Here is a 17,117-nt window from a genome sequence, read left to right on the forward strand (position 1 = left end):
TCCGATTGCGAGGTAATAACACCACCAGGGGTTTTTCATTTTGAAATATATTTTCTTTTGGATTGTTGGCGGACCATGTGCGACAGTAATTTTCCCGCCTTTCCACCACACCTAAAATATCTATTCTTAGTGTAGGACACTTTTAGCTGTGCTTCATTAGAAAGGAAGGTTTCCATGAGATTTTCGTGTTTTATATAAGTGTTTTTGTTGGTGTCCGACGGGTCAGTTAGATAATTGTGGTATGCCTCGCTAAGATTTTGGTTGAGTTTTTGAACATTTTCTCTACGTTCTTTATTTCTATGAGATATGTAAGTGATTATATGTCCACGCATAATGGCCTTAGCCGCGGACCAAAACAGGACAGGATCATTTTGGTGTATATCATTTGTGGATCTATAGCAGTCCCATTGGATTTTAAGATATTCCTTAAAATCGTCTTTCGAGTACAAATAGGATGGGAAGCGCCAGTGTTTATTTGTGTTATGAGGGGAATTCAGGGAGATGTCCAGATAAATGGGTGCGTGATCAGAAATGAGAATATTCCCGATATGCGCCTTCTGTATTCTTGGAAGCAGTGAGTCCGCAGCGAGAATATGATTGATCCTAGTAAACACATTATGTACGTGTGAAAAGAAAGTAAATTCTTTGCTGTTGTAATTTAATAGTCTCCATGGATCTAGCAGATTATGGTGTGAGATTAATAGGCGGATTCCATCCCTCCTCCCGGATGGGCGTGAAGGGATAGCTGGTGATCTATCAATAAATGAGTCAATTACAAGGTTAAAGTCCCCACCAATTATTAGATTAGGGGTGTCCATTTTCATCAGTAAATTTGAGATTTTACAGAAGAAGTCAAAATTAGGTGCGTTTGGGGCATATATGTTAAGTATGGTGAACAATTCGCCAAAGATTTGAATGCCAAGTATAATAAAGCGCCCTTCTGGGTCAATTACAGATTTAATAATATTATATTCCAGTCGTTTGTTTAGTAGAATTGCAACACCCCTTTGTTTTCAAGTATAAGGAGCCGCTATACATTCACCAATCCAAGGACCAGATAGATTAGCGTAGGGTCCTTCCACCCAGTGAGGCTCCTGCAGCAATACAACATCGGGATTAAATGATTTGATATGTGATATCACTTTTTTTCGTTTAATGGCTGAATTTACGCCCGCTACATTCCAAGATAGGAAACGCTAATTAGAAAACAGTATTAGTTATGAGTTAAGTAAATAATGATAGAGGGTCGATTATCAACCAACACCTCGTCTCGTATGGCCTGCATTAAGTAATGAGTTGGACATTAAAGCCATCGTCCTGTCCCAGTGAGCTGTACGAATTGGCTCCTGATTCTTGCAGCATTTTGAAGAGCAACTAGCAATGTGTGAAAGCTCTGACCCCCTCCGGCCCCGGATCCACCGCTCAAGAAAGAAAAGGGGATAGAAAAAGAAGGGGGGGAAAAGGGGAGTACAAAAAAATAAAAACAAAGTACAAAGGTACACAGAAAACCTTGTGTGGTATAGGTCAGACATTTTACTAAAAACAGTTTTAGTGCACTGATTTGTGAACCTGTGAGTCTTAGACTCACCGCAACTTAGCAAGTGTGGTATGAGACAAATATTTCACTCAGAACAATTTTAGTGTAACAATTTATGAACCTGTGAGTCTTGGACTCAATGTAACTTAGAAAATGTGAATTATCACCTCCAAAAGGGATATCTTAACTCAGCCGTTAGGAGGGGAACGGTTAGGCCCAACAGGCGAATTAGGTGACATATTAAAGTGGGCTCTTGCTGCCTGTGGGTTATCAAAGGTGATTGGTTTGCCATCTAATATAACTCTCAGTTTTGCTGGGTATTGCAATATAAATTTGATTCTCTTATCAAAGAGGAATTTGCAGATAGGACTAAATTCTCTTCTTTTAAGAGGGACTACAGCTGAGATGTCCTGGAAGATTAGCACCGTGAAGTCACGGATTTTGAGAGAAGTGACCTTACGATATGCTCGAAGAATGTTTTCTTTATCACGAAAATCCAAGAATCTGGCTATCACCTGTCTAGGATTATTATGTTTAGATTGGCGGTCAGGGCCGATTCGGCGACATCTTTCAATAGCGATTGTGCCATTAGTAGTAGAGACCTGAAGAGCACTCACTAGATCTACACTAAGAAGGTCGTTGAGGTCTGGGCCTTTTATCGACTCAGGGATTCCCAGGAATCGCAAATTATTACGTCTGTTGCGATTTTCCTGGTCATCCAACTTGTCAGTTAAATTTTCTATTACTTTGGATTTTGCGTCTACAATGTTCTGTAACATCGCTAGGGCATCTTCGTTGTCACTGGTGCGCTGCTACAAATCAGCTATTCTTTTGGTGTTGGATTCAAGTTTAGTTAGGATTGTGTTTATGGAAAGCTGAATAGTATCCATTTTTTTGTCAATAGATGTTTGGATGTTGTCTAATTTTTTATCCATATGTTGGAAGAATGGGGAATTATCCTGAGACATATCGGAGGCAGGGGAAGTCGGTGCAGCCATTGATGGTGAAGGCTGAGAGTCTTCCATTGAGTTTACGTTATGAGTTAGGGTGTTTTTATTATGGTGAGATTTGTTACCACCTTTGTTAGATTTGACCATTCTTTGAGGTAGTTGTGTATTCATGTATAGAAATCTTTCCATACCATGTAATTGCAAATCTGTTAAGATATGGGTAGTTAAGTTAAGGTATAGATGATTAAATTAAAGAACCCCTCCTGTATGATATAGTTACATCAAGACAAGACTAGGATAAATGGCTAAATGGTTAACGTCTAATCAGTATAGATTGAGTAACAATGAGGTCACTAGGGATATCAAGGAGTGTTGAGACCAAGTTAGGAAAAATAGTAGTTGATTATATGCACATGTCAGCCATCCGACCGACACCCACACACGTGAAAATAAGTACACAGACTAAGCAACAATGAGACCAAAAATAATATATAGTACTATTGAGGTCAGACTGGTAGGAGTATCAGTTGAATATATGGAAGTACTAGTGAGTGAGTATTAATTGACAATTACTCATGGGAAGTTTCAGGGATAGCAAATTAGATTGTCTAATATGGTGTGAGAGAATTAGCAATCAGATTGTAAGACCTTTGTGTAATGGCAGAAAACATGCACTTAATACCCTCACAATCCACCAGGTGGTGCCGGTGTCAATGAAATGTCACTGTATAGGATCAAACATTGATAAACAGAGCAACTTATAAAGTAGTACACGTTTTCATAGATGTTGAGCACAAAACAACACACAGTAAAATATGTATAACCTTTAGCTACAGACCCATGTAACTGATGAGAAAAGGTAGGTGGCGTGGGTCATGCAGAGAGAAACCACACCAGTACTGCGTGGATCACCCCCACAGCAATGAAAGTTTGGTTGATGAACCTTGAGTGAGCTGGATATGGACACCAGGGACCCCCGCCGCCAGTGCACGGTGGACAGTAATTGATTACCTCCTTAATGAAGGTGACAGATGTTGCGGTTACCTGGAGTCAGCACCGCGGCACAGGCAGACAGATAGCAAGTTGCAGAGGGATTAGGATAGATCAGCGTGCCTATAGACCCTCCGCGCAGCCCCTACTGAAATGTGACAGGCACAGCTGAGGATCACCCCAGCGTACCAAACAGCATGTAGGGAATGCGGGTAGGAGAAGCACGGGGGAACCGACAGGCCCAGCAGAGCCCCGGATCTTCCGCAGCCACCGCCGCAAGGGTACAACCTGCACTTAGCTCTCACAGCCTCAGATCCATCCAGAAGACCAGGCAACAGGCAAGGGGAAACAGTCCAGGCGGCCAGCAAGAAGGAGTGGACCAAGCGGCAAGGGGGGAGCAGCGTCCAAGTGCCAGGCAAGGAGGAGCAGCCCAGGCGGCCGGCGCGGAGGAGCAGTCCAAGCAGCCGGCGCGGAGGAGCAATCCAGGCGGCCGGCAGACAGGATAAGTTCAGGCCTGGGCAGGTAAGGAGGAGTCGGGAGGCTAAGGGATTCAGGCTGACAGGAGATGAACACTCCCATGGTCACGACCCGCCCGGCTTGTGCTGCAGAGCAGACCTGGGCCACCGAGAGGAGCCTCACCGGGAGGGGCAGGGACAGGAGTTTCAGCGGTGTGCTGGACAGAAGACGCCTGCTTCTCACGGATCACAGCCCATCCGGATCACCGCTCTTTCAGGCGCAGCGCACCCGGTAAGAAAAGGATGGGGGGGGGATCTCCAGGAAAGATGACAGCGTGAGTGTTCCTCCTCACAAGGCCCACGCCATGCGGCCCAAACAGTTACGGCCAAAATCCGGTGGCTTGGTTGGTCCGACCAGCTCCAAAATTACAATCACCTGTTAGCACTTATTCACAAACAGCAATTGTGATGTGTGTTAGGTGAAAGAAGTCTATCGGGTCACCGATGTAGACGGATTTCTTTGGGCTGAGACGGAGAGAACTCTAAAATGCGGCAATCACGATGCTCCGCCCACCGGAAGTTCCCTTCATTCATTTTTATCAGAATAGAGAAAAAGACAAATCCATATGAGATATACAGAAAAAGTCAGAACCAAACTAAATTCACATACAGCTTTTTCAGTGTATCTCCACACAACCATATTTTGCTGTAATAAATACTGTATACAAAAAAAGGCCTGATCTACACAAACACCAAGATCTTGCTGTACTAAATATACAGAAAAGACAGATCTATACTAAATAAGTTTTTTTTCTGCATTTAGTATGGGGACAGCTTTTCCTGTGGCATTTTTTGTGTATTTCTGTATGGATCCTGCTTTTTTTTTGTGTATTTTTGTGTGGATCCAGCTTTTTCTGTGTATTTGGTATGGATCCAGTGTTTACCCACAAACAGGAAATTAGATTATAAAAAAAATAACTAATCACTAATGCAAGTGTATGCAAATTATTTATTGTGGTACCACATTTAAGACTGCAGTACATAATCCCTTAAATTTGTAACATTTGTGGGGAAAAGTATCCATCGCCCAACAAAACGCCCAGACTTGGTCACATGAGGATAGAACATATAAGGGTCTATTTACTAAGCTTTGTTAGGAGATAAAGTGAACAGAGATCAGCTCCTAACTGTAATTTTTCTAACACAGCCTGTGACATGGCAGTTAGGAGCTGATTGGCTGGTACCTTATCTCCGGTCACTTTATCTCCTAACAAAGTTTAGTAAATAGACCCCACAATTTCGGATAGTTAACATAGGGAAAATAGAGGAAACGTGTCTATTGATTTAGTATGGATCTCACCTTTTTCATATATTTAGTACTGCAATGTGGATCAAGCTACATGTGCATTTAATATGAATCTGTTATTTCTGTGACTTTAGCATGGATCTGTCTTTCTGTAGATCCAGCTTTTCCTATGGATGTAGTGTGGATCCACATTCTTCTGTGTTTCTGGCTTTTCTTTGAATCAGACTTTTTTGCCTTTAGTATGGAACCAGTAGGATCTGGTCCTGTTTTTTAATCAGGGCCGATTCTAGATATTGTGTAGCTCAGGGTGAAAGTTCCCAGTTGTGCCCACCCCTATTTTATAGATGGTGTTCCTCTCCGCGCGTCGAAGGCGCACGCTTCCAGAAAGGGGGCGTGTCTTTATGGAACACCCCCAATTCATCACACTTTAGGGCATGCCCAGCACTTACGGAGGTGCTGTGCTTCCCCCAAGCTCTCCCCTCAGTGAATAATTGCCGTACGCAGTATGTCACATGCAGTAATGCCCTTTATAACTCATTATGCCACACACAGTAAGGCCCTTTATAACACTATGCTGCACGCAGTAATGCCCTGTATAATACATTATCCCCAATTCAAAGTAGTTCACAGTAGTCCCTTATTCATGTTATGGCAAACCGTAGTGCCCCTTATACACAATGCCCACAGTAGTGGTGCTCCTTATACAATGCCCACAGCAGTGGTGTCCCCTATTCAGTGACCCCAGTAGTGGTGCCCCCCATGCCCCCAGTGGTAATGTCCTCTATAGTAATGCCCCCATTAGTAGTGCCCCCAGTTTAAAATACAAACGCAAAACTTACCTTAAGCTCCACTCTTGCGTCCATTGCCGTGCAGTCTTACTGCTCCTCAGATCTATGGGAGAGACATAATGACGTCTCTCCCATAGTGCTCACTGGGGAAGCCGGCGCTCACTGGGGAAGCCAGAGTTCCAGCTTTCGGCTGCCGCTGCGGGATGAGAGCCGGGTGCCCGCTGGTAACAAAATGTCAGCCAGTGCCCGGCGAATAGAGCCTCCCTGCGGCAGCAGGAGGGTGGGTGTGGGCAGGAGTGTGGCGGCGGCCACTAAAAGAAATAAAAGGACCGACCCAGCTTTTTCCTTTTTTCTTACGGGGACTTAGCGGTGCCCTCTAGGGGCCGGCGCTCTAGGCGATGGCCCCGTTAGCCCGTCCCTAGAACAATCCCGGTTTTTAATATACAACACCAGGACTCTTCTTAACGGGTTACATATTTTGAGGTACCAGTGCCCTCTTTGCTGGAGCTGCATTATAGTCTCAGTCTAATGCAAGGAGATTGTGATTTGACTCTAGAGAGATAGATTACTGCCAATCTAACACCACCACTTTTAATTTTTAGAAGCTGCAGAAACAGGACATCCTCTCTTTGCAGTGCTAAATGGGGCCCGAGAAAGGCGATGACACGGACCTTTTACTGCTTCACAGGGGGAGCACCAAGGGTCTGATCAGAGGTGGAAGCTGCAGTATCAGCGATAATATGCAAATGCTAGTGTTGCTAGTTCCCAGTCCCAAGGCAGCTCTCCCTCTGGTGCCAAAATGGCGGCAGCGGCACTGAAGGGGTTACCTCTTGTGCTACGGCACCATCATTAAATGGCTGAATCAGCTCTAAAGCACGAGGAAGAGTTTTAAATGTTTGTCCAGCACCAGGTGCCATATGTTTAAAACATGCATTTTTTTTGTATGTTGGGCGCCATAGACCCGGATCACCTCTGGCGGCTGTGAGAAGGCAGCCAGGACAGTGTAAATGTAGAGCTACTGCAGCCAGAACAGAGTCCCAGGCTGTGGGGCTGAGTGTCCCACACTGGGTTTTGGGAGTTTAGGGCCCGATTCAGACCCGTTCGCTAAGCTGCGTACACACGCTATGGGCGATTATCGCACGTTTGCGCATGCATCAAAGTATGCATGCGCGAGTCACAGTGTGCTCGGGAATTGTGCGCTCATAGTACACAAACTGGACGCTAATTTGAGTGACAGATAGCGCCATTTGTGGGTGGTAACAGGGGAAGGTGCTTGTGAACAGGGGAGTGGATGGGCGAACGCAGGCGTCTAAACAGCGTTTTACTGGTGTGCATAATTAGCAAAGAAGCATCACTGTCCACATCACTTGGCTGTATTTTAGCCAGCACTGATCGCAGTGCTTGCGGTGTGTAGGGTCTACTTCAAGCGGTGCATGCAGCTCCGATGGCTCTCGATGTTACCGATTAATCACACACTTCCTGGAGATGACGTGTTAAGAAAGAAAGATGTGCGTCTTTATACTGGTGTGCATTCGCTCTGCCGTCGCTCTCTAAGACATAGAGGGCGTCCTTAAACCAGACAGTGCGATCGCGGCATTTGCATACCTGGCCCTTTTTGGCTGCGTGAGAGCGAAACTTAGTGATCGGGTCTGAATCAGCTCCTTAGCTCCCAGTGCCCCAGCAAGGCAGGACTGAGTTAAAGCCTATTGTTGGGCACAGTATACAAAAACACTGCACACGTTTTAAAATAAAATGCTCTGCAGTGCCTGGGTGGATAAAGCCCGGCCCCAGGCAGAGTATATTTGTAAAAGTCTGCATAAAATGCATGAAATGAGTATGTATTTTACAATGTATATTTGAAAGTAAAATGCACTTACTCTTTTTCCCTAGTGGTCCAGAGCTCTCTGTGGGCTGCTGGGTCACCAAGGCTCCTTCCAAGGCAAACAGAATGCCTTCTGCTGCCTTATGCCTGAAAGTGGTATGAGGTGCAGAAAGAGCTGGCAAACACAAAAAGCTAATTGTTTTCTTGGAGCAACAAAGAGCTTCCACTCTGCACCCAGGAGCTTTCTGCCTGTCCCTGGAGTTCAGATTTGTCCAGAGAGGGTGGCAAGGTCCCCAGGCAGAATCCTGGAAGTTTTGGAGGGAACCATCCCCCTACCCTAGACTTGCCGGCACCTGGGCGGTGATTATGTTTCCAGGTAGTCTCAGGCACAGAGGAGTGACCACTCCTTATAAAGGGACAATGTTAACTGCGTGTGCACTTGGTTTGATTGGTTGATTGAGTCTAGAATCTCTAGTAATGGTGATGTAACACCACTCAGGGACAAGTAACCACCCTCTATTCTGATTAGTGCAGGTCAGGTTGTAATATCACCAATTTCAATGGGGTCTTTCATGTTTGAAGCAAGCTTACACAGACGTTCTACTGCGACATACTACCAATTAACAACCACCCTGGGCAGAATTATGGGAGACAATGGAGGTGCCTGCCGCTGGGCTCCTGAAGGGGCACCTCCTCCATATATATTCACCCCATTTAGGGTTGTAACTATGTATCAAGAGTGTACCGTCACGGCCACCCAATACATGGCACCTCTTCCCGACACCTGAGAAGCCATCATATACTAGTGAAGAGGTCCATGTCATCAGCTGCAGTCTCCGTCTATCTATAACCTGTCTCTACTCATTGGTGTTGCAGCTGCTTATGTCAGTGTGACCTGTCCAGCGCCCCCCTCACCCACAACTCTCTGCCTCACTCCACCCTAATGGCAGCACTAGCCTCGGCAGCAGGCTCAGCGCATCCCCTCACCAACAACTTCCCATCCCACTCCTCCCTGGGGAAAGCCCTAGCCTTGGACCCATGCAGCAGTCCCGGCACCCACACACCTCTCCGTCCCACTCCTACCTGGCAGCAGCCCTAGCTGCGGACCCGTGCAGCAGAACCCTAAGTGGCTGACCCGAGGATAACCGCTGCTGAATGTCAATAAGGATGCATAGAACTGGATTTGCGAGTAAAAGGGCATGGGTGGCGGGGGCCTGGGGCACTGAACAACTGAGTCTGGGGGGCAGATCTTTGGTGGAGCAACTTTCTGGCATTTGAGGCAGTTGGCAGTAGATTGAGCATTTTGTGATTTGTAGTCCCATCACAGTGGCAGTCTTACAGTATTTTGACAAACTCAGCCCTCAAAACCACCACATCAGGTGGGTTTCCCCTCCATCAGGGGTATCAGGAGGGATTCCCACCCCACATCTGGTGGCTTTCGCCTCCATCAGGAGGACTCTGAGCCTCATAAAGATGTGTCCACATACATCTATCCTCCACGCTACACATGACGCATGAGCAGAGTGACTCGGTAGCGGCGAGCATCTTTTTGTGCTAATTTTTCCCTTCAAATGTGTCTTATTCACACAGCGATGTGAATAGAATGCACAAGCAGCTTCTGCTGATTAAAATAATCTTTGGCATTTCTATATTCTGTGTGCAACTGTGGGTGTACCAGCTTGCGAAATGCTACATTACAGTGTGTCAGCGGCTGTGACGAGGGGGGCACTTAATTATAACTTGCGTCGAGGATGAACTTACGCCACTGGGCCACCTATATTGTGCAACACCATCATTTCACCCAAACCATTGCAGGCACTTTGGCTTTTGGTTTCCATGACTTTAGTGAGCATTACGCTAAAGTGTTAATATTCTATTATTATGTCCTTCCGCTGATAAATACTAATTCAGTCTTAAACTGTTTTTCTGTTTTAGTTGTGTGACAACGGCTATGTATATTAGTTCCAGCAACACGTTACTAACATTTCCAGCATATAACATTTATATGTCACTACTATTTGTTATAATATTCTAGGTTGCTTATGCACTTTTTCATTATTATCTGCTTGTATTGTTTGTTGGCTACTGTTGCAATTTGTTTTAAATTTCTTGCTGTGCTCTTTAGATGCAGGGTAAATACTGGCTGCTTTTGCATGTAGCCCACAAATCATAGTTACTGACTTTCTGGCCGCCCTGTCTGGGTGGCATGTCCAAGTGGGCGACGTGACTGCACAAGTGTGTTATCTGCTGCCCAGACCTTCCACTTCATTTGGGAAGTGATTGCCACCCTCCAGGAGATTTGCCCACTCTTCTGATTAGATTTCAGTTTAGACAAGCCCCTTTCCAATCTAAATCTCTGCCCATTTTAAATCTGCCGCATATGCAATGTAAGATTATGGTTTTTATCAAGGCGCAAAGTTTACTTGTTTGTTGCTGTCTTCCCGGAGAATAAGCCCCTATACACACACACAGAATACAATACTTTTTTTTCCCTCTATCATAATTGTGTAAATTGCTCGGAATTGGGGGGGGGGGGGGGGAAGGATATGAAACATTACTGGACATAAAAGAAAAAATATACAAGAAGTCCACACACACACAAACTTAATGCAAAAACAATTAGAAACCATTTTTTAGAACTATTTACATTATTATACACACAGGATGTGCCTTTTTTGGGGTTAGAATTATGTGGTTTTCTTAAAACCCTTCAGTATAGGATATATATTTTCGAAAGCTTCATAGATTTCTGAACGTTCTTTTGCACCTACAAGACAAAAATGAGAAGGAAAAATAGATATTTTGAGTACAATTCATACAAAATGTTATTTGCTAAAGTGGGAGGTTTTTTTGGTTGCCCATAGCAACCAATCTGATTCCACTTCTAATTTATCTAGCACCTTCTAGAAGAGAAGAGCTAGAATCTGATTGGTTGCTATGGGCAACAACTCCACTGTTAAAAGCTCTCACTTTAGTAAATATACCCTTTAGAGTCCAATATTTTGCTTACTTATCAAATAGTTTTGTTGAAATGTATGTGTGAATGAAGTGAGTTGCAGGAGGGGGGGGGGGGAGAGGGGGGAGCAAAGCAGGGCTGTTAAGAGATGAAAATTAGAGAAAGACCAGTCAGCAGGATCTTACAATAGTCAAGTATTCCATAGTATGTGGATAAGGGTTTTGGTGGCATCAGGGATGAGAAAGAGCCCGACTGTAGAAATGTTTCAGAAGTGGAAATGGCAAGAGAGTGATATTTATTGAATATGAGGAGTGAATGATTAGAATTTCTGTTGGGCTGCACAGGTACCTGGTCAGATGGTCGATAGGCACCATGGACCTCATTCAGAGTCGGTCGTAAGCGGCCGCTCGGTCGTACGCCTAACGACCGAGAAACTGAAAAAGGAAGTAATCGCAACCAAAGTGACGCCCATACATGAACAATGCACCTCCTCTAGCTAGCGAGTGATAGCAGCAAGCGATGGAGTCAATCGTTGTCAGACGTTGTATGTTAATTTTCTTCTCATGGTTGCGGCCGCTTGTGTTCTGTTGATGCCCACAAAAATAAAAAAACGCATAGAAAAAGCCATCCCCATGAAATTTATTTATTCTTATTATTCGCTAATGCAAACGCAGCTGAATCAACTACAAGCCAATTAGCAGCGTTATAAGCTTCATCAATCGATTATTAGCTGCTTGCATTGTGTGGCTCAAAATAGAAACATCAATCCTAACATCAATAACAGTCGATAGTATCGATTGTAGTCTAGGGCTTGCGAGAGCACATAACCAACCTCAAGCTGTACGATCAGCCAGGTCTCGAACCTGCTCGCAGAGTGACGTTTTACTACTTCCGGCCTTCTAGGTCGGTCGTAGCAGGTAATTTATGTACGCCCCTAAAATGCCCTCAAAACGGTGAGGAACGCCTGCGTTTTCATACCACCACTACCGTCAACACCCACAAACAGCCTTTCATGTCAATCAACTCTCGGAAGCCACTTCCTGCTCGATAAACCGTACTATCGACAGCATTTTGGATCGCAAGGTCTCGTACGCACATACGCACAACTAACCGTACGCATGCGTGGTTTGGAAACATCGGATGCGTACAACAGACTCTGAATGAGGTCCCATGTCTGAAGTTGCCGATGGTTAGGGTTAGAGGTAGAGATTACGATTAGCGATATGGGTAGAATACCCACTGGAATGCATCTGTTGAAACATCACCTCCGCAACTGCTTCTCATGTGACACCTTTAGACCACCAGGGGTGGTTTGTCGACTGACCATATGAACATACCTGTATTGACATGGTCAATGTCGATCAATCATACCACCCCCGCTGCACAAAAGGTAGTTCTTCACATATATGGTTAAAGGAAGACTAAAACAATCTACATTGATCATCTCCCTCTGCAACAAAGGCCACAGCAACTTGCAAGACAAAGATAGTACATGTCTTTTAAGTAACAGACAATCACATGATCTTAAAACTTTCTACAGGAAGTCAAAGAGGTAAGTATTGGCATGAAACAATGAAAATACAATTACCTGATAAATGAGCGACTAGATCTAATAGAAGTAACAAACTTGGGAAGTAGGGAAAAAGGGGAATTTGGGGAGACAGTCATCAGACCAGGGGCCTGATTCAGGCCCGCTCGCAAGTAGGTCGATGGTCCCCCTCTGCACATGCGCCGCCTCCGGCGTGCGCACGTGCAGTAGACCAGTCCAGCAACGGCAGCTCAGTCGCTACGTTTTGTAGGCCGGGGGGGTAGACTGCACAAACGCAGGCACGCCTGGCATTTGTGGGCAGCCCTACTGACATCCCTCGTGATGTCAGTAGTAGACTTCCTGCTCTATTAGAGCAGGGAGTCCACTCGGGCTTGCGAGAGCTGAAACCCTACCACAGGGTCTCCTCGCAAGCCCGATAATCGCGACGGGCTCCAGGCCGCTCGCAAAAGCTGTGGGTGGTCACAGCTTAGCGAGTGACCTGGTTAAATAAAAAAAATCCCCGCCCTGATTCAGAGCGAGCGGCTCTGAATCAGGCCCCAGGAGTGAAAGCATCCATCCAAGAAAATTTTTTTACAGTTCTGCTTAAGATGAAAGTGGACATCTATCCATCTATGGGCCATATTCAATATGGGGCGAAAAGTCAGATGTCAGACTTTTCGCCCTCATTGCCGTTTTCTGCAGGGATAAAGTATGGGGCGCGTGCCCGCTTATCCCCGCATTCAATTATGATCTGGCAAAAATGGGACCCGGCGGAAAGGTAAGTAGCCATAAGTCCTGTCACTTTTCTGGAAATTATCCTGGCACCCCCCTAAAGATGTCCTGACATGAGGGATCACTAGGGGTACCCCGGTTTTTGCCTGCTGGAGATAATCAGGGTTTTTAAATAGCCGTGGCAGGTGCATAAATGTGCCTGTGAAGAATAAACATTTATCTTTTTTTGGAGGCGGGGGAATAACTATGGCCATCAAATTTGGGGGTACATGAAAAAGGGTGCAAGCATATTTTTAAGTCCCTAAAATGATTTTTTTTAAAAGTCTTCAAAAATGCATCTGCCACTACCAGCCGCATTCTAGAAAACACCTGCCGCATACTTGGGAACCCCCCTGGGATCGATTTAGCTAGTTTAGAAGTTTGTCCCCCAATATTTTTTTTTTCTCCAAAAATTCAAGTACAATTTTTTGGTGTGTCCTAAGGAACTTTTAAAAAAAAAAAATTAAACACAGATTGCTTTAAGGGGACATTACAAAGGCTGCAGGCTATTTTTTTTTTTTAAGCCTGAACCCCAATTCTGCACTTTTTTTCACCATGTATTACATGGTGACAACTTATCTCGTCTTTTAACAAAGACTTTTCACACCGGCGATGTGTCTTTAAAATTGAATATGAAGATAATTGAAACAGGCAAAAATGACGTAATCTGCAATAAATTATCGCTGATAACTGACTTTTCGCCCCATATTGAATATGGCCCTATATGGTGGAACCAGACTGTTCGGAAAGGAGAGAGGGGGAAGATGTACTAAGCTCTGGAAAGTGATAAACTACCAACCAATCAGCTCCTGTCATTTTTCAAACACAGCCTGTAACATGACAGTTAGTAGGTGAGAGAGTATTGAATCGGGAAGCCGGCTGCCTTAATACCAGCAGCCGGCATCCCGACTGTCATATCCCGGTGAGGGTGAAATGCCGGGTGCCTAGATGGAGACGCCTGACATTTCCTCAACACCGGGTGCCACGACCGGACAGCCGCGGGGGGGGGGATGGTGGGGGAGGGTTAGGTTTAGGGCACCCGGGGGGGACTTAGGGATAGGCTTGGGGGAGGGTTAGGCACCCCCGGGGGGTACTTAGGGTTAGGCAGCGGGGAAGGGAGGTTAGGGTTAGGCACCCCTAAGGAGGGTTAGGGGGTTAGGTTAGTCAGTACTTACCTATCGACGATCGGGATTTCCAGCGCTGTCGGGCTTCCGCTGCCGGGAACTCTGCTTTGGCCGGCCAGGCGCTGCCGGGAATCGAAGCGCCGGCCATGCGGCTGGCGGTATTTCATACAGATTTCGGTGAGAGGATGGTAGTTTATCACTGTATAATTTATCACTTTCTAGAGCTTAGTACATCTCCAGCGTGAATTGAAGGATTTGTTTATCCAAGGATTCCAAGTAGCAATGAGTGATTTCTCGGTGTCTTGTAAATTGCTTGTGTCGAAGCTGAATAATTGAGTGAGACAAGTTCAGTTTAAAATTTAATCGCAGCGACGCCATCTTGCGAATGGCCGCAAGACTCCATGTTGGAAATGAGATCGCAAGACACCATTTTGTGTGGTCAGCATTAATTCAAGTTATAACCCAGGAGCTAAGAACAGATGGCAATGTTTTTGTTTACCTACCAAGGGCAACGGGAAAAACCAGCTGTCTGAGTAGAAGTAAATAAGAAGAGACAATGGGTATTTTTACATACAAATTGGGAATCCCTGGATGCAGATAAAGTATAGTTGTGGCAATTGTAATATAATATCTACACAATTGGATTTGCCTGAATCCTAGACAGGATGTCTCCAAATCCCACAGTTTGAGGTGATAATACATTTGCATTTCACACAAGAGTCTGCGAGAACAAAAGAGATTTTGTTTTCCTTTGAACACAGCAGGTGGGGGCCTGCTGACAGAGGGCATGTAGAATTACAACCCTCAGCCATCCACACTGCTGGATGTTCACTTCGTGTATGAGAGATTATGCACTTAAATCTCACCCATTAATAACTAGCGTCCTTACCAAACCCCGAATACCCACACACTACATATTCGCACATAAAGTTCCATTAGCATCAAATTGTATGATTCAAGTTGGTTAAGTTAGTTTAAATGCTAAGAAATAGAGGTTTTTGATATCTAAGGTATTATACATGATAAGCAAGGTATGTTTAGTCTCGTTCTGATGCGTACGCATTATACAGAATCCCGGTGTTATCGGTGGAGAGATCGCATCATGCAAACTCAACAAAATGTTTTAGTTGATGGAATGTTACAGGAGGCGTTACCAGAAAGACTCCTACTGTTAGAGGCAGGGAAAGTCTATTTGAAACAACCTGTTAAATGTGTTGTTACATATGCTTCTCCTCTGGGAACCAATGAGATCAGCAGGAAGTTCTCCCTTTGTCCTGTTTCAGTCTGGGGGGGGAATAAATACACGTGTCCAAACACTTTTTAGGCAGGGTTTTGTCTTAGAGGTTCTAGGCAGGTGAATCTTAGAGGTTTATAGGAAGGAATATATTAAAAGGTTTATTTACAAATTTAACAGTGGGGGCTCATCGGTTTATCACACTATCTGATACACGATAACACTCCGTCAGTCCTCTCTCAGCAAAAGGGTGGAGGCGCCTTTTGAAAGATGCATTAGTCTTTCATTACCACAGTGTTGCTGAGAGCGTACTGCCGATTATTGTGTAGAGGAAGCGCTGATCAGAATTCAGGGACAAGAGAGGAAAAAAAAAGTTTTTTTTCTCTGTTGATAGAACCTTACGTTTAGAGGGGTGCCGCAGTATTGAGTATGCGGCTGAGATGCATTTTTGCATACGCAGTTAAAAAGTCATTATACGCTTGTGTGGTAGTCGCATAATTGTGTATGCGGCCGGTCGCACAATAAGCGTATACGCACTTCCGGTTCTGCTGCCACATGTTTGAACAAAGCCATTGAGGTTTACATTTTTTTTCTATCTACCAATATCTGGGTAAACGTTTATTTTCTGCGCAGAGAAAAAGTGTGTAACAGTGAGTATGTGTTGGACAGTTAAGGGTATCGTATGATCCTTAAGGGCTAGGTGCAAGGGTTAGCCTAGCCGCTCGGTAAGCAGCTTACCGTTCAGTACACAGAGCAGGTGTATGGTTTGTTATTTTTGTTAGGGACCGGCTCTCAGTGTGACTGAAGTGTTCAATAAAATTTGAGCATTGTAGTTGAGCCGCACTAGGTGTGATTGTGAGCTGAGAGATAATAGGTGAGCGTGGCGCATCTAGAAATTTTGTCCGTAGGTGAGCTGGCGCATCTAGAAATAACGTCTGTAGGTGAGCTGGCGCATCTAGAAATAACGTCCGTAGGTAAGTGAAAGTATCTTGATTGTCTTTCACCAGTTTACATTCTTATTGAAAAGTGTAGGAGTTGTCTCAGAATGGGAGCCACGCAAACAGTAGAAATGTTAGACAATGATGTGCTGCTAATGGAGGCTCCAATTGGATCAGCCCGTTGTATTATGCACACTAAGTACGGTACTTATGCAATAAGGTATTGTGATATATGGTTTAATATGACGAGAAAGAGTGTTAGACCATTTCCCAGAACTGGTAGTTTTGATAAAAATGTGTTAGACAATGTCCAGGATCACATCAGTATGGTGCGATCCCGAGAGAAAAAGATTAAGTATTTTGAATGTTTAAAAATATGGCAGCTTGAAGGGGATGCTTGGCTTAAAAATGTGCAAACAACGCAAACTAGCGTTGCGAACGCATTGCCAGAAAATACATCCACGACGCTGAGATGCAATACGGGCGAGCCGCAAATTAGCGCGCACATGCGGTAAAGTAGCGTCGTGGAGAGTATTGCCAGCAGTTCACGCTCACCTCCCCCACCTTATGTGGATGGAGGTGCAAGTACGGTTACCAAAAATACCAATAAAAATGTAACAAGCAACTTGTACCCTCTCTTAAGCAACCATAAAGAAAGTGTTTATGATATGGATGATGAGCCTATTGTAATGTCTGCCATTTCCCATGCTGTGCAAAT

General features: G+C 44.8%; 1 protein-coding gene across 7 annotated transcripts in view; it reads right to left on the minus strand.

Annotated features, from left to right (window-relative positions):
- Positions 1 to 4,463: 4,463 nt before the first annotated feature.
- TBPL2 (TATA-box binding protein like 2) overlaps positions 4,464 to 17,117 on the minus strand; it is a 60,754-nt gene continuing 48,100 nt past the window's right edge. For 3 of the 7 annotated variants that reach the window (XM_088461352.1, XM_088461351.1, XM_088461349.1), the window contains one exon: positions 8,578 to 10,615. In XM_088461352.1, coding sequence (XP_088317478.1) covers positions 10,536 to 10,615 — 80 coding nt within the window. In that variant the 3' untranslated portion in view covers positions 8,578 to 10,535. Of the gene's footprint in view, positions 4,517 to 8,575; positions 10,616 to 17,117 lie in introns of those variants that run through there. The other 4 variants (XM_088461353.1, XM_088461354.1, XM_088461350.1 and 1 more) reach the window with 3 other exon arrangements.

This window comes from Taudactylus pleione, unplaced genomic scaffold (assembly GCF_031769625.1).
Source record: "Taudactylus pleione unplaced genomic scaffold, aTauple2 ptg001041l, whole genome shotgun sequence".
NCBI classification, from domain to species: Eukaryota; Metazoa; Chordata; class Amphibia; order Anura; family Myobatrachidae; genus Taudactylus; species Taudactylus pleione.